We start from the raw sequence: 17,906 nt of genomic DNA, 5'->3' as shown, positions 1-17,906 counted from the left end.
TGTCCCCAAAACGATCCCCAATAACAAAAAAAAAAACAACTAAGTCTGAACCACCATTTCGATCGAGACCGGAGCTCAACTCCATCTTAACTGCAAGTTGAGAAATAGGATTCTGGTCATTCTAGAGGTTAGACATTCCCTGATCTAAAATCCAGTTAAACCATCGGCCAGCAGAGTTTCCTGACGCAGTACTAACCTTAAAAAAAACCCCACAAATTTAATGGATGCTGAGTTGCAGGACAAATTGAACCTTAAGTAGGCAAAAAACAAAACCAGATATTCTTGATAAAGGAAACTAAACTATGAAAGCACAGAAACCACCAAAACCTGCAATTCTTACTGTGATTTTGCATCATTTTATAATTGTATGCTCTTTACATTAGCAGAGTACCATCCAATGTTAATGACTTCAACCTATTTTATTGCGTGCCTCCAAGTACCCCAAAACCTCATCCTTAATAATGGACTCTATCCTGCCAACCACTCAAGTCAGGCTCACTGGCCTATAATTTCCTGCATTTTGTGTCAATTCCTTCCTAAAGGCTGGATCGTCATTTTCGATTTTCCAGTCCTCAAGAACAATCTCTTTAGCTACCTCTTTCAGAACCCTGAGGTGTACCCCATCTAGTCCAGGTGACTTATTTGCCTTCAGACGCTTCAGCTCCCCAAGTACCTTCCCTTAATAATAACAACTACACTCACTTCTGCTCCCGACACACCCAAATTTCTGGCAGGCTACTCGTGTTTTCCATAGTGAAGACAAATGCAAAACACTTATTCCGATTGTCCACCTTTTCTTTGTTCCACATTACTGCCCCACCAGCACCATTTTCAAGCCGTCCAATATCCACACTTACCTCTTTTTTACTCTTTATATAGCTGAAAACCTCTATTATTGGTTAGCTTACCTTCACATTTCATCTTTTCTCTCATTACTTCAGATATCTAGCTTCCCACTAATTTTGCTATAGTGTATGCCTACTTTTATGCTGCCTTTGACTTCTGACATCCTCATTCATCTTCCCTTTAGAATGCTTTTCTTCTTTGGGATGAACTGATCCTTCATCAACCAAATTACTCCCAGAACTCCAGCCATTGCTGCTTGACCCATTCTTCTCTCATGCCTCTGTGGTTACTTTTACCCAACTACAATACCAATACATCCAACTTTACCTTCTCCCCTCAAACTGCAGGGTGAATATTAGCGCATTATGATCACTGCCTCCCAAGGGTTCCTTTTTCATAAGCTCCCTCAAAATATCTGGTTCATTACACAACATGCCTTTTCTCTAGTGGACTTAACCACAAGCTGCTCTACATCTACAAATTCACTCTTTGGGATCCGGTGCCAACCTGATCTTTCCGATCTACCTGCATATTGAAATTCCCCATGACCACTGTAACATAGCCCTTTTTATATGCCTTTTCTATCTCATGTTGTAATTTATACCCCAAATCCTGGTTATTGTTCAGAGGCCAGTATACAAGTTCCATCAAGATCTTTTTACCCTTGCAGTTCCTTAACTTTACTCAAAGATGCTGCAACTTCTGATCCTATGTCACTTCTAAGGATTTGATTTAAAAATTTTTTTGAACCAACAAAGCCACCTGACCCACCTGCTGGTCCTTTTGATACAATGTGCATCATTGGATGTTAAACTCGCAGTTGTGATCTTTCTTCAACCATGACTTAGTGACACCCACATCGTATCTGCCAATTTCTAAATGTGTTACAAGATCATCCCCCTTATTTCGTATAATGCATGCATCCAATTATAACACCTTCAGTCCAGTATTGACTATCCTTCTTTTCAATTCTGTCTCCATGTTGCCTGAAGTTCAATATTCTTCCCTTTTACTTTATTCATTCTTTTCTAAGCTATTGAACTCATCCCCCATTAATTAGTTTAAAGCCCTATCCACAGCCCGAATTATGTGATTTACCAGTATGATTCAGATGGAGCCTGTCCCACTGGAATAGCTCCCTTTTTTCCTAATATTGGTGTCAATGTCCCACAAATTCAAACCCACTTCTCCCACCCCAAATCTTTGAGCCACACATTGAGCTCTCCGATTGTATTAACCCAATGCCAATTTGCACATACTCTGTTAACAATCCAGAGATCATCTTTTTTGGTTCTGTATTTTAATTTAGTCCCTACCTGCTCAAATTCCCTCACCAGAACCCTTTTTTTTTTTTAGCTCTTCCAACATCATTCTTACCCATATGGACCATGGAAACAGGATCTTTCCCCTCCCACTCCAAATTCCTCTGGAGGTCAATGAGATGTCTCAAACCTGGGCACCAGGTAGGCAACACAGCCTCTGGGACTCTCGATCCTTGCAATAGAAAACTGAGACCATTCCCCTGACTATACCTAACATCATGAATGACTGATGTTTCACTGCCAGATGAGCTCCATTCCTTTTATGCATTCTTTGAAAGAGAGAATAAAACTACACCTGAGAGAATCCCTGCAGCATCTGGTGACCCTGTGATGTCCATCTTGGAGGCTGACATCAGAACATCTTTTGAGAGGGTGAACCCTCGCAAGCCGTCAGGCCCTGGTGTACCTCTGCAACCAGCTAGGGGGAATGTTTTAAGTACATCTTAAATCTCTCACTGCTTCAGTCAGAAGTTCCCACCTGCTTCAAAAGGGCAACAATCATACCAGTGCCCAAAAGCAGAGTGAGCTGCCTCAACAACTATCACCCAGTTGCACTCACACTTTTGATAAAGGGCCTTCTGAGAGGCTGGTTATGGCTAGAATCATCTTCTGCCAAAGCAAGGGCTTGAACTCACCGCAATTCACCAATCGCTTCAATAATTCTACAACAGATGCAATCTCACTGGCTCTCCACTTGGCCTTGGACCAACTGGTTAATAGCAATACCTGTACCAGGCTGCTGGTTATTGATTATAGCTCAACATTCAACACCATCGTACCTTCAGCACTAATCAACAAGCTCCAAAACCTGGGTTCTGTATCTCCTTCTGCAACTGGATCCTTGACTTCCTCATCAGGAGACCAAGTCAGTGCAGATTGGAAATAACATCTCCTCTTCTCTGACAATCAACACTGACACAATGAGAATATATACTTCATCTACTGCTCTACTCTCTCTACACCCATGACTGTATGGCTAGGCACAGCTTAAACATCATCTATAAATTTGCCGATGACACAACTATTGTTGTGACAATTTCAGATGGTGACGAGGAGGCATACAGGAGTGAGATAGATCATCTGGTTGAGTAAACTCGTAACAACCACCAAGCACTTAACATCTGTTGGAACAAAGAATTGATTGTGGATTTCAGGAAGTGGAAGCCATGGGAAACACACCAGCCCTCACTGAGGGATCTGCAATGGAAAGGGTGAGCGGTTTCAGGTTGTTGGGTGTCAACATTTCTGAACATCCATCCTGGGACCAACATAATGAAGCAATTACGAAGAAGGCACACCAGCAGCTAATTTCCATCAGGAGTTTGGGGAGCCTTGGCGTGACACCAAAGACGCTTGCAAATTTCTGCAGATGTACCATGGAGAGCACTTAAATGGTTGCATTACCATCTAATATGGAGGGGCCACTGCTCAGGATTGGAAAAACCTGCCAAGGGTTGTAGACTCAGCCAGTTCCATCATAGGCACCATCGAGGACATCTCCAAAATGCAATGCCTCAAAAAGGTGGCATCATTAAGGACCTCCATCACCCAGGACATGCCTTCTTCTCATTGTTATAATTAAGGATATACAGGAGCCTGAAGACTCTCAGTCAATGCTTTAGGAACAGTTTCTTCCCTTCTGCCATCAAATTTCTGAATGGACAATGAATCCATGTACGCTACCTTAATCTTTTTTTGCACTACTTATTTAATCTGTTTTAAAATATGTTTTGTATTCTAATTAATAGCTTTTTAAATTATGTATTACAATATGCTACTGCCCAAAACAACAAATTTCACAACATATGCCAGTAATATTAAACCTGATTCTGATATACTATCCCCAATTACAATTACATTTTTTCTTTTCTCACCCCTCTTCAATGGCCCCCTGAAACACAGTGCCATGGTTTGGTTGCTCATCCTTCCAAGAGGCCCCACACTTACCCTTCCAGGGAGCAGCAATCTTAGACCTGCTGGGCAAGCTCAAGTGCCGAGCTCTTCTGGCACTATCTTTTGGAACCCCCTGTTCTTACCTGCTACTGACCTGTGCCTTCTGGCAAAAGTCTCTTGAGCCAATGCCTCAGACTCCAACATTGGCCTACTCACATGATGGCTGCTCTGGGACCTTGGTTTCACCTTTTCTTGTGGAACCCTTTAGGGCCAAAACCTCAGTCCCTCACTCTAGCTCCACCTACTCCAACAAAGGCCACTCTACTTAAACCTCACTGCTAATTGGCCCAAGTAAAACTCACACGACTCAGCTTTTCAATATTTCCCATTCTCGCCCAGGTCTTGCCCACACTACTCCAGAGTGAAACTCACACACAAGACTTGCTCTTTTCAATGGTTCCTGCTCTTGTACAGATCTCACTCTCGTTATTCCAAAGGTTATTTATAACATGCTGTTTTTACTATCAAACACTCACGTAGTCCTTCACTGTAATTTTGTGAAAGGCATGTCTGGTCCTGGTTTAGCGTGGTTTAACATACAACAAAAAAATTGCTAAACTATGTTATTTCTTATATTCACTCTATACTAATTAGAAAAAATACATTTAAAAGAATGTGGCATAGAAATGCATTTTGGAGAGTGGTATAATGTAGACTTGAAAGATTTCAGCCCTTCTTACATGAAGAGCAATCAGTAAAATTAAATACTACTATCTGCATATAAATCACAGCTGATCCAATGCTGCCCATTTTTCAGAGATAAATTTCTATGCTTAGTTGCAATGGCGGGTTTTCCAGATGGTGTACATTACAGCCAGCTTCTGCTGGTAATGGAGGAAATGAATGTTTAGGATAGAGGATTTTAACTGAAAAACTTTTAATTCCTTATGATTTTCTAAATGTTTATCAACGATTTGTTGATGACAAATGGATTTTCACTGAGATTTACAAAACACATCCTGTCTGTATTAAAACCTGCCTGCACAGTAAGACAACAGAACAACTTCAAGGAGAGCTTGCTACAACTCATTCCCTCCTACCTGCCAGGCTGTAAGACAGGAAGTGCACATTAGGTGACCACAGGGTTCAATTTTCACATCCTTGTCATTTTCTGCACAGATCTTGCACAGCTGAAATGTGGAGCCCATCTCACAGTAAAGTTCATATTGCTCCTGCAGAGGAGAAAACAAGAAAAGAAAATTGGTATTGAAAATCAGTACTGCAATTATTCTATTATTTGCTCTTCCTCCTGCCTTTAAGACACTCATTCACTTTTGATGAAGTTCTAGAAATGTCAACCACCCTGATACTGTTTTTGCAAACATCTGTTATTCACATCCAAGGCTGTTTACTGAGGTTAGGCAATAATTGAGAAAACATTAGTAATTGCCAATTATCACATTTCCCAGAGGGCTGGTGAACACCAATTAGACATGGAAAATCTGCTTATTTCATCCTATTCAGTTTGGGAATGAAGGTTAATAATAATAGTCATCATTATCAGACTGAATTTGGATCTAAACAGCAGTTTCTTCACTAACCAGGCAACTGAGCTAACTCAGTATTTCAGAATCACCCATCTCCAAGCTTGGCAATATTATGTTATTTTGCTTTCAAAAATATTTCCTTTTGCCTTTTTAGTGCATGAAAACGTCGAATATGAAGCATCATACAAGTACAAATACAAACACGGAGGATACAAATGGAACTGCACTTCACTCAAGAAATGCACTTCTCATGAAAGAGCATTCACTTTTACTTCCTTGGACATGAATACTAAGACTACAAGCTCATTTTAAATATTGAATATGTGGTAGTAATAAATTATTAATTAGCTTACTATCTTGTAATGCAAAGCAGTGAAGTTCATGTTTAAACATCTATCCCTCAAAATTAAGCGACAATTTACGTTCACCAATATCAAATCATTACACATTAAGCAATATTATACTTTAAAAGCAGCTCTCAGTGTTTCAGAGTGGGTGAAAGAGGGTAGTGGTGTCCAATATGCTTAGTTCTGTACTATTTGACTCGCACTCAACATGTACGTTAATGCTTTTGAAAGTGGAACTGGAATTTGAAACTTACATATGATGTGAAGCATATTCAGCAATTTAGAAAAATAAAATATATTTATACAGTGCTCATGATCACAGGACATCACAAAGCAACTTACAACCAATTTGAAGTACAGTTGATGAAATCATGTGGAAAATGTTAATATATAATCTATATTTTAAGTTAATTCAAGAATTAAAATTTATTCAATTACCAGGAATAGTTATAGCATTCTTCTTCAAATCATTCAAGATTACTTAATAAGCAGATAAGGTTTTGGCTTAACATCACAGACAAAAGACTACACTTCTAAGGGTGCAGTATTCCTTAAGTATTACACAGATATACAGTCAGTGGCCACATTAGGTAGACTTGTACATTAATGATTGGCTCATTAATCAGACAATCTTGTAGCAGCAACTCAATGCATAAAAGCATGCAGACATGGTTAAGAGGTTCAGTTGTTGTTCAGACCAAACATCAGAATGGGGAAGTGACTTTAGTGGCTTTGACTGTGGAAAGACTGTTAAAAGGTCAGAGGAGAATGGCCAGACTAGTTCAAGTTGACAAAGGTGACAGTAACTCAAACTCACTGTGTTTCAACAGTGGTGTGCACAAGAACATCTCTGAATGCACAACACATCGAACCTGGAAGTGGATGGGCACCAGCAGCAGAAGACCGTAAACATACACTCAGTGACCAGTTTATTAGGTAAAAGAGAAACCAAATAAAGTAGCCACTGGTGAGGGAGTTGATTTCACATTCCTGGATACAGAATGCTTGCTACAAATTAAGCCATGGCTAAAGTGGGAAAGGAATACTGATAGCAACAGGCAAGAACTAAATAATGGCAAATGGAATAAATACGTTTAGATTAAAAAGATAACAGTACTTGGAAGTACAGCAAATCCTCTGGGAAAGCAGAGTATTTTGCACATACAAATTTATTTGATATGCATTTATGGTACCAAAGCCATAAAAGTGCTAATGGTATTTCAGGTGTAATCACAAAAGATAAAAGATACAAGACTGAACTATGAATTAACTATATAACCCACAAGATGACATCAAATGTGCACACAGTATGGATAGTGCACAGAATCCCTATGATGTGGCCTGCTGTGAAACACAAAGATGGGGTAGCAAAATGAGTTCCTTTTCATTATGTTATGGATTACAGAAGAGTATCTTAGAAGAATCTAATATACATTTTAAAAGATGTAGAGTAAATACAAGTAAAATGAAACAACTCCCTGACCTACAGCACAGCCATGGACAAGGATAGGAGGACTAATTACAGTGGTGTTAGGCAGTAACTTGGGAGTGTAAACTGGGAGGTGTTCTCAGGGAAGATTGCACAGCAGAAGCGTGGAGATTGTTTAGGGAGCACTTGTATGGGGATAGGTTTGCTCCACTGAGATAGGGAAAGGATGGTACTGTGAAGGAACCAGGGTTCAAAAGAGAGCAGAAACATTTAGTCAAGGGGAAGGAGGAAGTATAAGATACAGAAACATAAAGCAGACTAGAGCTCTTGAAAGCTAATAAGGAAGCTGGGTAGGAGCTTGAGAAGGGACTTGAAGTTTTCCTTAAATCTCATCAAGTCCCCTTCTGGATCTTCCAAGACATTCTACACATATGTGAAGAACAGGATGATGACTAGTGTGAGGGTAGGACTGTTCAGGGATAAAGGAAGAAATGCACCTGCAGGCACAGAAGGTAGAGGCAATCCTTAATAAATATTTTGCGTTAGTGTGCACCAGTGAGAAGGACCTTGAGGAATGCACAGTCAACATTGAATAGGCTAATGTGCTTAAGTACGTTGAGGTTAAGAAAGCAGTTTGAGCTACTGAAAAGCATTAAGGATAGACAAGTCCCTAGGACCAAACAGGTTATTCCCCAAGTTACAATAGAAGCAAGGGAAGAGATTGCTGGGGCAATGACAATATTCTTTGCTTCCTCCTTGGCCACAAGAGAGTTACTAGAGGATTGGAGGATGGCAATTATTGTGCCTTTGGTCAAGAAAGATAATAGGGATAATCCTGGGAATGACAGATCAGTGAGTCTTGCACCATTGTTTTTCAAATAGAGAGGATACTTAGAGACAGGACTTGTGGGCATTTGGAGAAGCACTGTCTTAAAGGATAGTCAGCATGGCTTTGTAACGGATAGTTCACGTCTCACAAGCCTGATCAACTTTTTCAAGGAAGTGACAAAACATACTAATGAAGATAAAGCAGTGGATGTGGTGTACGGTCAAGTCAAGTTGCTTTTTAATTGTCATTTCGACCGTAACTGCTGGTACAATACACAGTAAAAACAGGGACATTAGCAAGGTTTTAGACAAATGTTTCCCATGGCAGGTTCATTCAGAAAGTCATGAGGTATCATTTAAAATAAATAAATTGTTACTCAGTTAAACAGTAATTTATCTTTTATATACCTTTTTGATTATTTCCATGAAACCAGATTAATTGGGGCAGCCACTTAACTGGGCCAACATGCACTGGTCCCAATGTGTCCCAATTAACCAGAATCCATTGTATTTGGAATGAGTCACAGAAATGGAGAGATTTGAACTATTAATTTGCCTAGAGAGCATCAAGGAAAACAGATAAAATTGTACTTATAAACTCATTTTGTTGAAACATGAACCAGAGAATGGGCAACATGAGACAGCAAAATTTAAAAAAAGTCTGAAGCAATACTGAACTTCCCAGAGAGCAGTAAATAGACTCCGCACCATACCTGTGTTACTTTGATATGATCATGTGGTGTTGGCTCACACAAACCAGTCAGATCTGGATTCTGACTACGTCCATCAGGAAACAGGTAACTAAGAAAAATAGTGAATTCGAACAAGCAGGTGAAATATTTTGTCTCAACACTATACAAACAACATATTTTACATGTATTTCTGAATTACTAGTATGGTACTCCCACATTCTGAGGAATCTCTACTTCTTCATTCCAGTATAATTGCTCTTTCAATGGGTCATGTCAAATTGGAAGACTGAATGAAAAGTAAGATTTAAATTTTATTGTAGTTTAAGCCATTATTTCAGCATATCATAAATATTAGTTGGAAGACGAGGGACTATGTATTAGTACACCCTACTTCTATGAGTATTTTGAAATACGACAAAGGATTCAGAGAAATGAATACAATAGTTCCAAGTGTATAAAGCTAATTTATGACAGCAGCACAAGCAACGATTACATGCAGAAGATGAGGCTTATATGCAAATTATCTTCGATTTTTGAGACTTGTAAAAACTCTATTAAGTTTATTAATGTATAAAAACTTGAATAATAGGAACAGCACCACAGAGAATTCAAACCTGGTGGAATCAATGCAACAATAAAAGGAAAACACTCCAAATTATAAACAACCATGAATAATGAATGTCTGAAGTGTCTTAATAATTTGATTTCTAAAAGAGATCATTGAATTCTAGATTTGTTTTTTCCAAAAGCTCCTTTAAATTTCCTGTAACTTCAGATTGGACAATAATTGAAATCTCACAAGTTATACTTTACCACAAGTTTCAAAGTGAGATCTGGTGATCCCAAGAGATGTATAGTGACATGCAAAAGTCTGGGCACCCCAGTCAAAATTTCTGTTGCTGTGAATAGTTGAGAGTAGAACATGAACAGATCTCCAAAAGTCAAAGTTAAAGATGAAACATTCTTTTCAATATTTTAAGCAAGAATAGTGTATTATTTTTGTTTTGTACAATTTTAGAGTGGAAAAAAGAGGAAAGGAGCACCATGCAAAAGTTTGGGCACCCCAAGAGATTTGAGCTCTCAGATAACTTTTACCAAGGTCTCAGACCTTAATTAGCTTGTTAGGGCAATCAAACCTTGTCCCAAAAATCAGCAGCCATGGGCTCCTCTAAGCAGCTGTCTAGCACTCAAAATTGAAATAAATGATGCCCACAAAGCAGGAGAAGGCTATAAGAAGTTACCAAAGCATTTTCAGGTAGCCATTTCCTCAGTTCGTAATGTAATTAAGAAATGGCAGTTAATAGGAACAGTAGAGGTCAAGTTGAGGTCTGGAAGACCAAGAAAACTTTCCAAGAGAACTGCTCGTAGGATTGCTAGAAAGGCAAATCCAAACCCCCGTTTGACTGCAAAAGACCTTCAGGAAGATTCAGCAGACTCTGGAGTGGTGGTGCACTGTTCTACTGTGCAGCAACACCTGCACAAATATGACCTTAAATGAAGAGTCATCAGAAGGAAACCTTTCTTGCATCCTCACCACAAAATTCAGCGTCAGAAGTTTGCAAAGGTACATCTAAACAAGCCTGATGCATTTTGGAAACAAATCCTGTGGACTGATCAAGTTAAAATAGAACTTTTTGGCTGCAATGAGCAAAAGTATGTTTGGAAAAAAAAAGGACGTAGAATTTCATGAAAAGAACACCTCTTCAACTGTTCAGCACAGGGGTGGATCGATCATGCTGCAGACAGTGGCACAGGGAACATTTCACCGGTAGAGGGAAGAATGAATTCAATTAAATACCAGCAAATTCTGGAAGCAAACATCACACCGTCTATAAAAAAGCTGAAGATGAAAAGAGGATGGCTTCTACAACAGGATAATGATCCTAAACACACATCAAAATCCACAATGGACTACCTCAAGAGGCGCAAGCTGAAGGTTTTCCCATGGCCCTCACAGTCCCCTATCCTAATCATCATCAAAAATGTGTGGATAGACCTCAAAAGAGCAGTGCATGCAAGACGGCCCAAGAATCTCTCAGAATTAGAAGCCTTTTGTAAGGAAGAATTGGCGAAAATCTCCCAAGAGTTGAAAGACTCTTAGTTGGCTTCAGAAAGCGTTTACAAGCTGTGATATTTGCCAAAGAGGGTGTTATTAAGTACTGACTATGCAGGGTGCCCAAACTTTTGCTTTGGGCCCTTTTCTTTTTCTGTTATTTTGAAACTATGAAAGATGGAAATAAAAAAGTAATCTTGCTTAAAATATTAAAATGTGTCATATTTAACTTTATGCTTTTTGGAAATCAGGTCATCTTTTACTCACTTAGCTATTCACAGTAACAGAAATTTTGACCGGGGTGCCCAAACTTTTGCATGCCACTGTATGTCTTCAATCATCTGTGGAAACTACATTTAGACTTCTCACCATCTGAAAGCAGGGACTCCACTCCTCACAACAATTGTGCCAAGAAATCTGTATTATGCATGTTTTGCTCCTACCTTTTTAGATGATTACTTCTGCAATAAAAGCTGAATTTTTAGTTTTCCATTAGGATGAGAAGAAACTATAGGATTGTTCAAATTATTCCCCTTACAAGGATCCTCAACTGAAATGGCTGAAAATAATTACCCTGAAAAGGTATAGTTAACAACAATCCAATCTACTTTTAATTGCAATTTTTATAATTACCACATTTTTACAATTACCACATACATTGTCAACCAATAGGAGGAGAACCAAACTAGACAAGATTTCCTTACAGTAATAAAATTATGATAACACATAAATGGTATGTCTGTATGATCACGAATCTATACTGGACATGCTAACAATTTCCTATGAAAATGAAAAAGTACTTAATTGCATAACACTAAAGTATTCTAGAGGGAGGAACAAAACGTCCTATACAAATTAAAAGAATTTCTTTGTTTAATTGTTCAAATAAAAACATAACTTGCGTCTTTTGAAAAACTGAGCAATGTAATATTAGATAATCCTTTTGAGTATTTCAAAGGTAAACAATGATTATAAATTTTCACTGAATATACTGTACTCCAAGAATACTAGAGTGCATCACTAGAACTTCCATTTACTACCTTCTCTCAAATTTGATGGACTTTTTTTTAAAAAAAGCGTTAAAGATGATAAATATCATAAAGGCTCATATCCAAAAGTAATTGAGATATGTAAAACACAATAGATTCTACAGATGCTGGAAATCCAGAGCAATACACACAAAATGGAGGAGGAACTCAGCAGGTAAGGCAGCATCTAGGGAGAGGAATAAACAATCGACATTTCAGGCCAAGACCCTTCATCAGGATGGGAAAAGAAGGAATCGGATAAGAGAATGGACCACAGGAGAAAGGAGAGGAAAGGCACCAGAGGGAGGTGATGGGCAGGCAAGAAAAAGAGAAGAGGTAAGAGGGGAGCTAGAATGGGGAATGGATATTTAAATTTTATTAATTAAGTGTCATCATATATAAAGACAGTATCATAGTATTCCCAGTAGCACAAACTAAATTTCAGTTGAAGGTTAAAAGCATTCAAGTTGAAAAGCTGTCTTGAAGTACTTCAATTTTAAATAAAAGTTAAAAGTACAATCTAAAGTGAAGCAGTTAGTTCTGTACAGATAACTGAATTATTTAGTAATGGCAAGGTGATCTATAAACTTACAAGCCCTCACGGAATCCATCGATGAGCGCCTGAAAGAGGGGCTTGTTATGAGGGATAGTTTGGAGAATGTTACCATCTGCAGTGACATAGCCAATTGCCCACTGGCCAAGCCTGGTGCAGCTCAATCGAAATATGTAGCTGAAAGGAAAAAAAAAGAGCACACAATAATTAGAATGAAGCCACATTAACTCAGGCAAAAACAAGAGATGTGGAAACACTCAGTTCAGATATAGAGGGGGAAAATGGATGATGTTTCAAAACACCTTACATGAGAATTGGGAAACATGGATGACAAAATGGCTTTGAGTAGAAGAGAAAGCAGTCTTGGGGGGGGGGGGGGGGGTGCTACAAAAACAGTTTGGGTGAGTAATCATAGTGTATAATGTCTGTAAAATGCACTATGACCATTTTGAGGGTGTAATGGAATGAATGTTTATAGTGGTGGATGAGGTGCACATCAAGAAGCTGCTTGCCCTGGTTGATGCTGAACTTAATTATTGCCAGGTATTAATTCAAAATTCAAAGTAAATTATCAAAGTAAATATACGTCACCATATACTACCCTGAGATTCATTTTCCTTAGGGCATTCCCAGTAAATAAATGAACACAATAGAATTAATGAAAAACCACACATAACAAAGGTGGACAAACAACGAATATGCAAAAGACAACAAACTGCAAATACAAAGAAAAAAATAAAATATTTATAAATAAGCAATAAATATCAAGAACATGACACAGAACCCTTGAAAATGAGTCCATTGGTTGTGGAATGAGTTCAGTGTTGTCTATGTGGACAATTTCTACCACCCTGTTCTAGTTAACCTACTTGGTCACTTCTTCAAAAACAACTCAACCAAATTCATGAGACAGAATTTCCTAAGTGAAAAGTCATGCTATCCTTAATCATTCCTATCCTTTTCAAATGCAAATAAATCCTGACTTCAGAGTCCCTTGTTATAACTTTCCCAACACTACTGCCAGGTTCAACGGCCTTTAATTCTCTGGCTTATCCCTGCTGACTTCTTAATTAACAGCAAAACATAAGCTATCCTCTAGTTTCCTAGTATCTCACTTGAGGCTAACAAAAGATACAAATTTATCGGTCAAAGCCCCAGCAATCTCCTCCTTTGCTTCCCATGACATTCTAGGATAAACTGGTCAGGCCCCAGGGATTTATCCACCTTCAAGACCTCAAACACCATTTCCTCCAGAATGTGATGTGCTCCAGAATATCACTGTTACCTCCCTGAACTCTCTAATGCCCTTCTCCACAGTAAGTAATGGAAAGGAGTTGAAGATATCACCCATTTCCTCTGGTTTCAACTTAAGTTCAAGCTTATTGTCATTCAACCTGACACATTTATACCGCTAAATGAAAACGTTCCTCTGGACCAAGGTGCTCCACACAGTACAAGTAAATTATTATCACAAATAATAGGGTGCATTTACAATACAAGTAAACAATATACTCTACTGGCACTTCATACATGGTAAGACCTGGGTAGTGGTAGGGAGTTTAGTAATCTCACAGCCTGGAGGGAAAAGCTGTTTCCCATCCTAACAGTCCTTGCACTAATGCTACAGTAGGGGGTCAAAAAGATTGTTGGACAGATGGGAGTGACCAGTGAGAATGCTAAGGGCTCCATGCACGCAGTGAGCGCTCCTGATAAATCTCTCAGAAGGTTGGAAGGGAAACCCTGATGATTCTCTCAGCAGTCCTCGCAACCCTTAGTAGGGTCTTGCGGTCAGATGCCTTGCAAATTCCATATCAGATGGTTATGCAGCTGGTCAGGACACTCAATGGTGCTCCTGTAAAAATTGTTTAGAACAGAGGTTGGGGGGGGGGGGGGGGGAGGAGAGAAGAAATCTCAGGAATTGAAGAAGCTGCTGTGCTTTCTTGGCTAAAGAGGTGGTATTGAGGGAACAGGTGAGATTGTACAGATTATCATACAGATTCTTAAGTGGACCTACTTATAGAATCTTCTACAATTCTTGTTTATCTTTTCTTCCAGGGTTATCTCATGGTGCCTTTTTGCCCTCCTGATTTCCATAAATGCACTCCTTGAACCCTTATACTCAAGGGACTCATCAGATCCCAGCAGCATAAACCTGACATATGCCTCCTCTTTCCTAACCAGTCTCAATATCCATTATCAACCAAGGTTCCCTCATCCTGCCAAACTGCCCTTTACTCTAACAGAAACAAGCCAGTCCTGAACTTGTCCTACTTCTTTTGAAAAGCCTCCCATTTGCCAGAAAATCCTTAACAGCCTCTCTCAATCAAATTTCCAGAGTTCCTGTTTGATGCCATCAAAATTAGCACTGCAGTAGATGGGAACATGGAATTCTTGTGGCATCTGAGCAATTTCAACCAGGTCTACATAACAAATTTACCATGCACATAAAATAGTTTGCGCCCCCCCCCCTCATCACAGTATATCTGTTAACACCACCTGTGAAATACATTTTAAAAAATATTTTAAACTTTTAACCAGTCATATGACCTCTGTGGTACAGGAAGGATAAATTATCCAAAACACAATGCAATTACAAGATAAATCTGCCCCATTCCAGCTCTGGAGCCATTCTTTATGCTCAATAACTTAACTCTTAATTTCCTTACCTCCCAGGTTTATGGATGAACTTCTGGAGTCTTGCTTTTACCTCATCATAAGTTAAGAAGGCCATGTAACCTGGATGAGTAACAGCTAATGAGTTCCAGTTCCTGAGCAATGATGACCATGGCTATGGAACAGAAACACATGGTAAGCCCAGTGGATTTTCTGCATTTGAAAACTAAAAAATTATAGCCTAAATAAATGCCAGAAATGCTCAGGTTGGGCTGCATCTGTAGAGGGCAAAATAGAATTAACATTACAGCTCAAATATCCTTTTTGAGAACTGGCAAAGAGAGAAAAACAGTTGCTTCAGATTCAGATTTATTATCATTGCTTCATATAATGTGAAGTTAGTTGTTTTGCAGCAGCAATACAGTGCAAAACATAAAATGAATATAAATTACAAATTAAATCAATAGCATAAAAAAGGAATAATGAGGTCGTGTTCATGGACGGTTGAAAAATCTAATGACAGAAAGGAAGAAGCTATTCTTAATTGGGTGTTCAAGCTCTTGTACGTCCTTCCTGACGAGAAGAGGGCACGTTTTGGATAGAGAAGATTCTTAATGATGGATGGCACCTTCTTGAGGACCACCTATTGCAATTCACAAAAGTTAAAAAAGAACGACACTCAGACTACAACTTGCAAATAATATTTGCATAAAACAATAGTGACTTCAAATTCTGGTCCAAGTGATAAATGCTAGCCTTACATAAATCAACTGCTTTAATTTCTACTTGACAATCTGGAAGATACCATTGTGATGTTAATAGTTTTGATTCAGACTTAAAATAGCACCAATCTACCTACCGTCTTCGATAATGATGTTAAAAAAGTGATTGCTTAAAACTTCTAAATAGTTCATTTACAAGTTACACAGGTCCATTAACTGCTGAAAAATCTGAATCATATGCAAGATAAATAGGGCTACACTTCACTCAACTGTCCTTAAGGTCGGAGTGGAACTAAAACTCAGAAGTCAGACTAGATTTAATATGCTGGACATAACGCCAGCAATAATTACAATTGTTTATTCTCACCTCATTTTATCTTGATTTAGAAAAATGCTGACCTAATTAGCTTGATGTTTATTGAAGTAATTATGATAGAAAATTCAACTTAATAGAACCCACTGATGAGGATATACCAAGCAGTGAAATATATTGGCTTAAACACTTATTTGAAATCAATGCTTCTAACTCTATTACAAATCTTCCATTCTTCATTTTCTCATATATAACAGCTTTATGTACAGTGAAGAAACCCAATCCATATATTACCAATTTGCTTTTCAGTTTTTAGAAACATAATTTTCTGTTCCTGATGAGCTGTGTAAATTTACCAAAGACCCAGGGTTGAACTGGGACCCTGTGGCCTTGCACATTAAAGCTGATTTGCTCATGTCCCACAAATTCCATTTCTCAAGCAGAGTTTCCAAATTTTCGAGCTGTGATACCTTTAATCAGAAATTGCAAGACTTTTTTTGCTTTTAGGATATTGGAATTTCACACTCATGCAGTGAACAAGCGAACTACTCATAACTACTCAAAATCAATAGTGCCATTAATTAGCAGTGCTTGGGCACCGCCAGTACCACTTGGCTACAACATTGTCCCAAATTAGGGCATTGAAGCTGAATGGCAGAGGAATAGCTGCATTCAATTACATAGTAGCATTTATACATGCATGACACCAAGGAGACCTAGTAAAGTCAACAGGGTCAAAGGTGTAATCTGACAGTACTTACCTACTGAGTAAGTCGCATTGCAGCCTTCTCAATTTAAACAGTTCAAAATACCAATCAGCAATTTTATTTCAGATTTCTACCATTCATGCCACATTCAAACCTTCTCCAAAATGACGTTTGCACAATTACAGTGAAATCTCGCCACGATTATTTAATCACCCGTCTTTGACTCTGAAACCTCCTTCCCTTTTTTCCCTTAGCCCCTCACTTTCATTGTATTTTAGATGCATTTTCTGCAACTATTCCCATTCTGATAAAAAAAACAGCAACAGTAAATATCAATGTTTTGTCTCTCTAAATACTGTCTTAGTACTTTTGCCATCTACCTACCATTTACTGTAATTTGCTTTTGAATATATTATTCTTGTACATTGATCTTCATACATTATCTGATGTATCTGGTATGTGAAACTATGACCACACTGATTTTATTTCCCGGAATTTTATTTTAGCTGCTGACCTCCAATTACAGAACCTCATTTGATAAATATTCCGCTTCACCTCAAATTGTAATCGCAGTAACATATATTGCAAAGGATTTCACTTCAAAAGAACTTGAATCATTCAGATGTTGTGATAAGCACTAGAAATGCACATTTTGTAACAAAATATCAAGTTAATTATTTTATGTAGTGTATGTTTTGTGATATCCCATATAAATTAACTAACCTTTCGTCAACTCTGTGAAGTCATGCAAATCCCTAACAGCAATGATCCTTTTGATCAATTCAAAGATTACATCCCAAAATTGTTTCTAAGCAACCAGACTTTCCTTTGTCAAAAGGGCGTCTGAAAACAAATAACTTTTAATAGAAATATTCCAGGTTCAAAACACTTCTTTTCCCCCCAGCTAATTTTCAGCTCAGGCACTTAAAATATGTACACCCCCCCCCCCCCCCCCCAGATTTACATACATACACACACAAATATACATTTTTATTTTTTTTTAAATTTTGAAC

The 17,906-nt window shown here is 38.4% G+C and overlaps 1 protein-coding gene across 1 annotated transcript in view; it reads right to left on the bottom strand.

Moving 5' to 3' along the window:
• Positions 1-17,906, bottom strand: part of cbl (Cbl proto-oncogene, E3 ubiquitin protein ligase) — a 150,130-nt gene that overhangs the window by 30,077 nt on the left and 102,147 nt on the right. Inside the window, exons 5-8 of the mRNA XM_059956967.1 lie at positions 15,205-15,326; positions 12,578-12,715; positions 8,926-9,013; positions 5,162-5,293 (exon numbers count right to left, since the gene is read on the bottom strand). Of these exons, the coding sequence (XP_059812950.1) occupies positions 5,162-5,293; positions 8,926-9,013; positions 12,578-12,715; positions 15,205-15,326 (480 nt within the window). The remainder of the gene's footprint in view (positions 1-5,161; positions 5,294-8,925; positions 9,014-12,577; positions 12,716-15,204; positions 15,327-17,906) is intronic.

The sequence above is a fragment of the Hypanus sabinus genome, chromosome X2 (assembly GCF_030144855.1).
Source record: "Hypanus sabinus isolate sHypSab1 chromosome X2, sHypSab1.hap1, whole genome shotgun sequence".
Lineage (NCBI taxonomy): Eukaryota > Metazoa > Chordata > Chondrichthyes > Myliobatiformes > Dasyatidae > Hypanus > Hypanus sabinus.
This window is presented reverse-complemented; position numbering and strand designations above follow the sequence as displayed.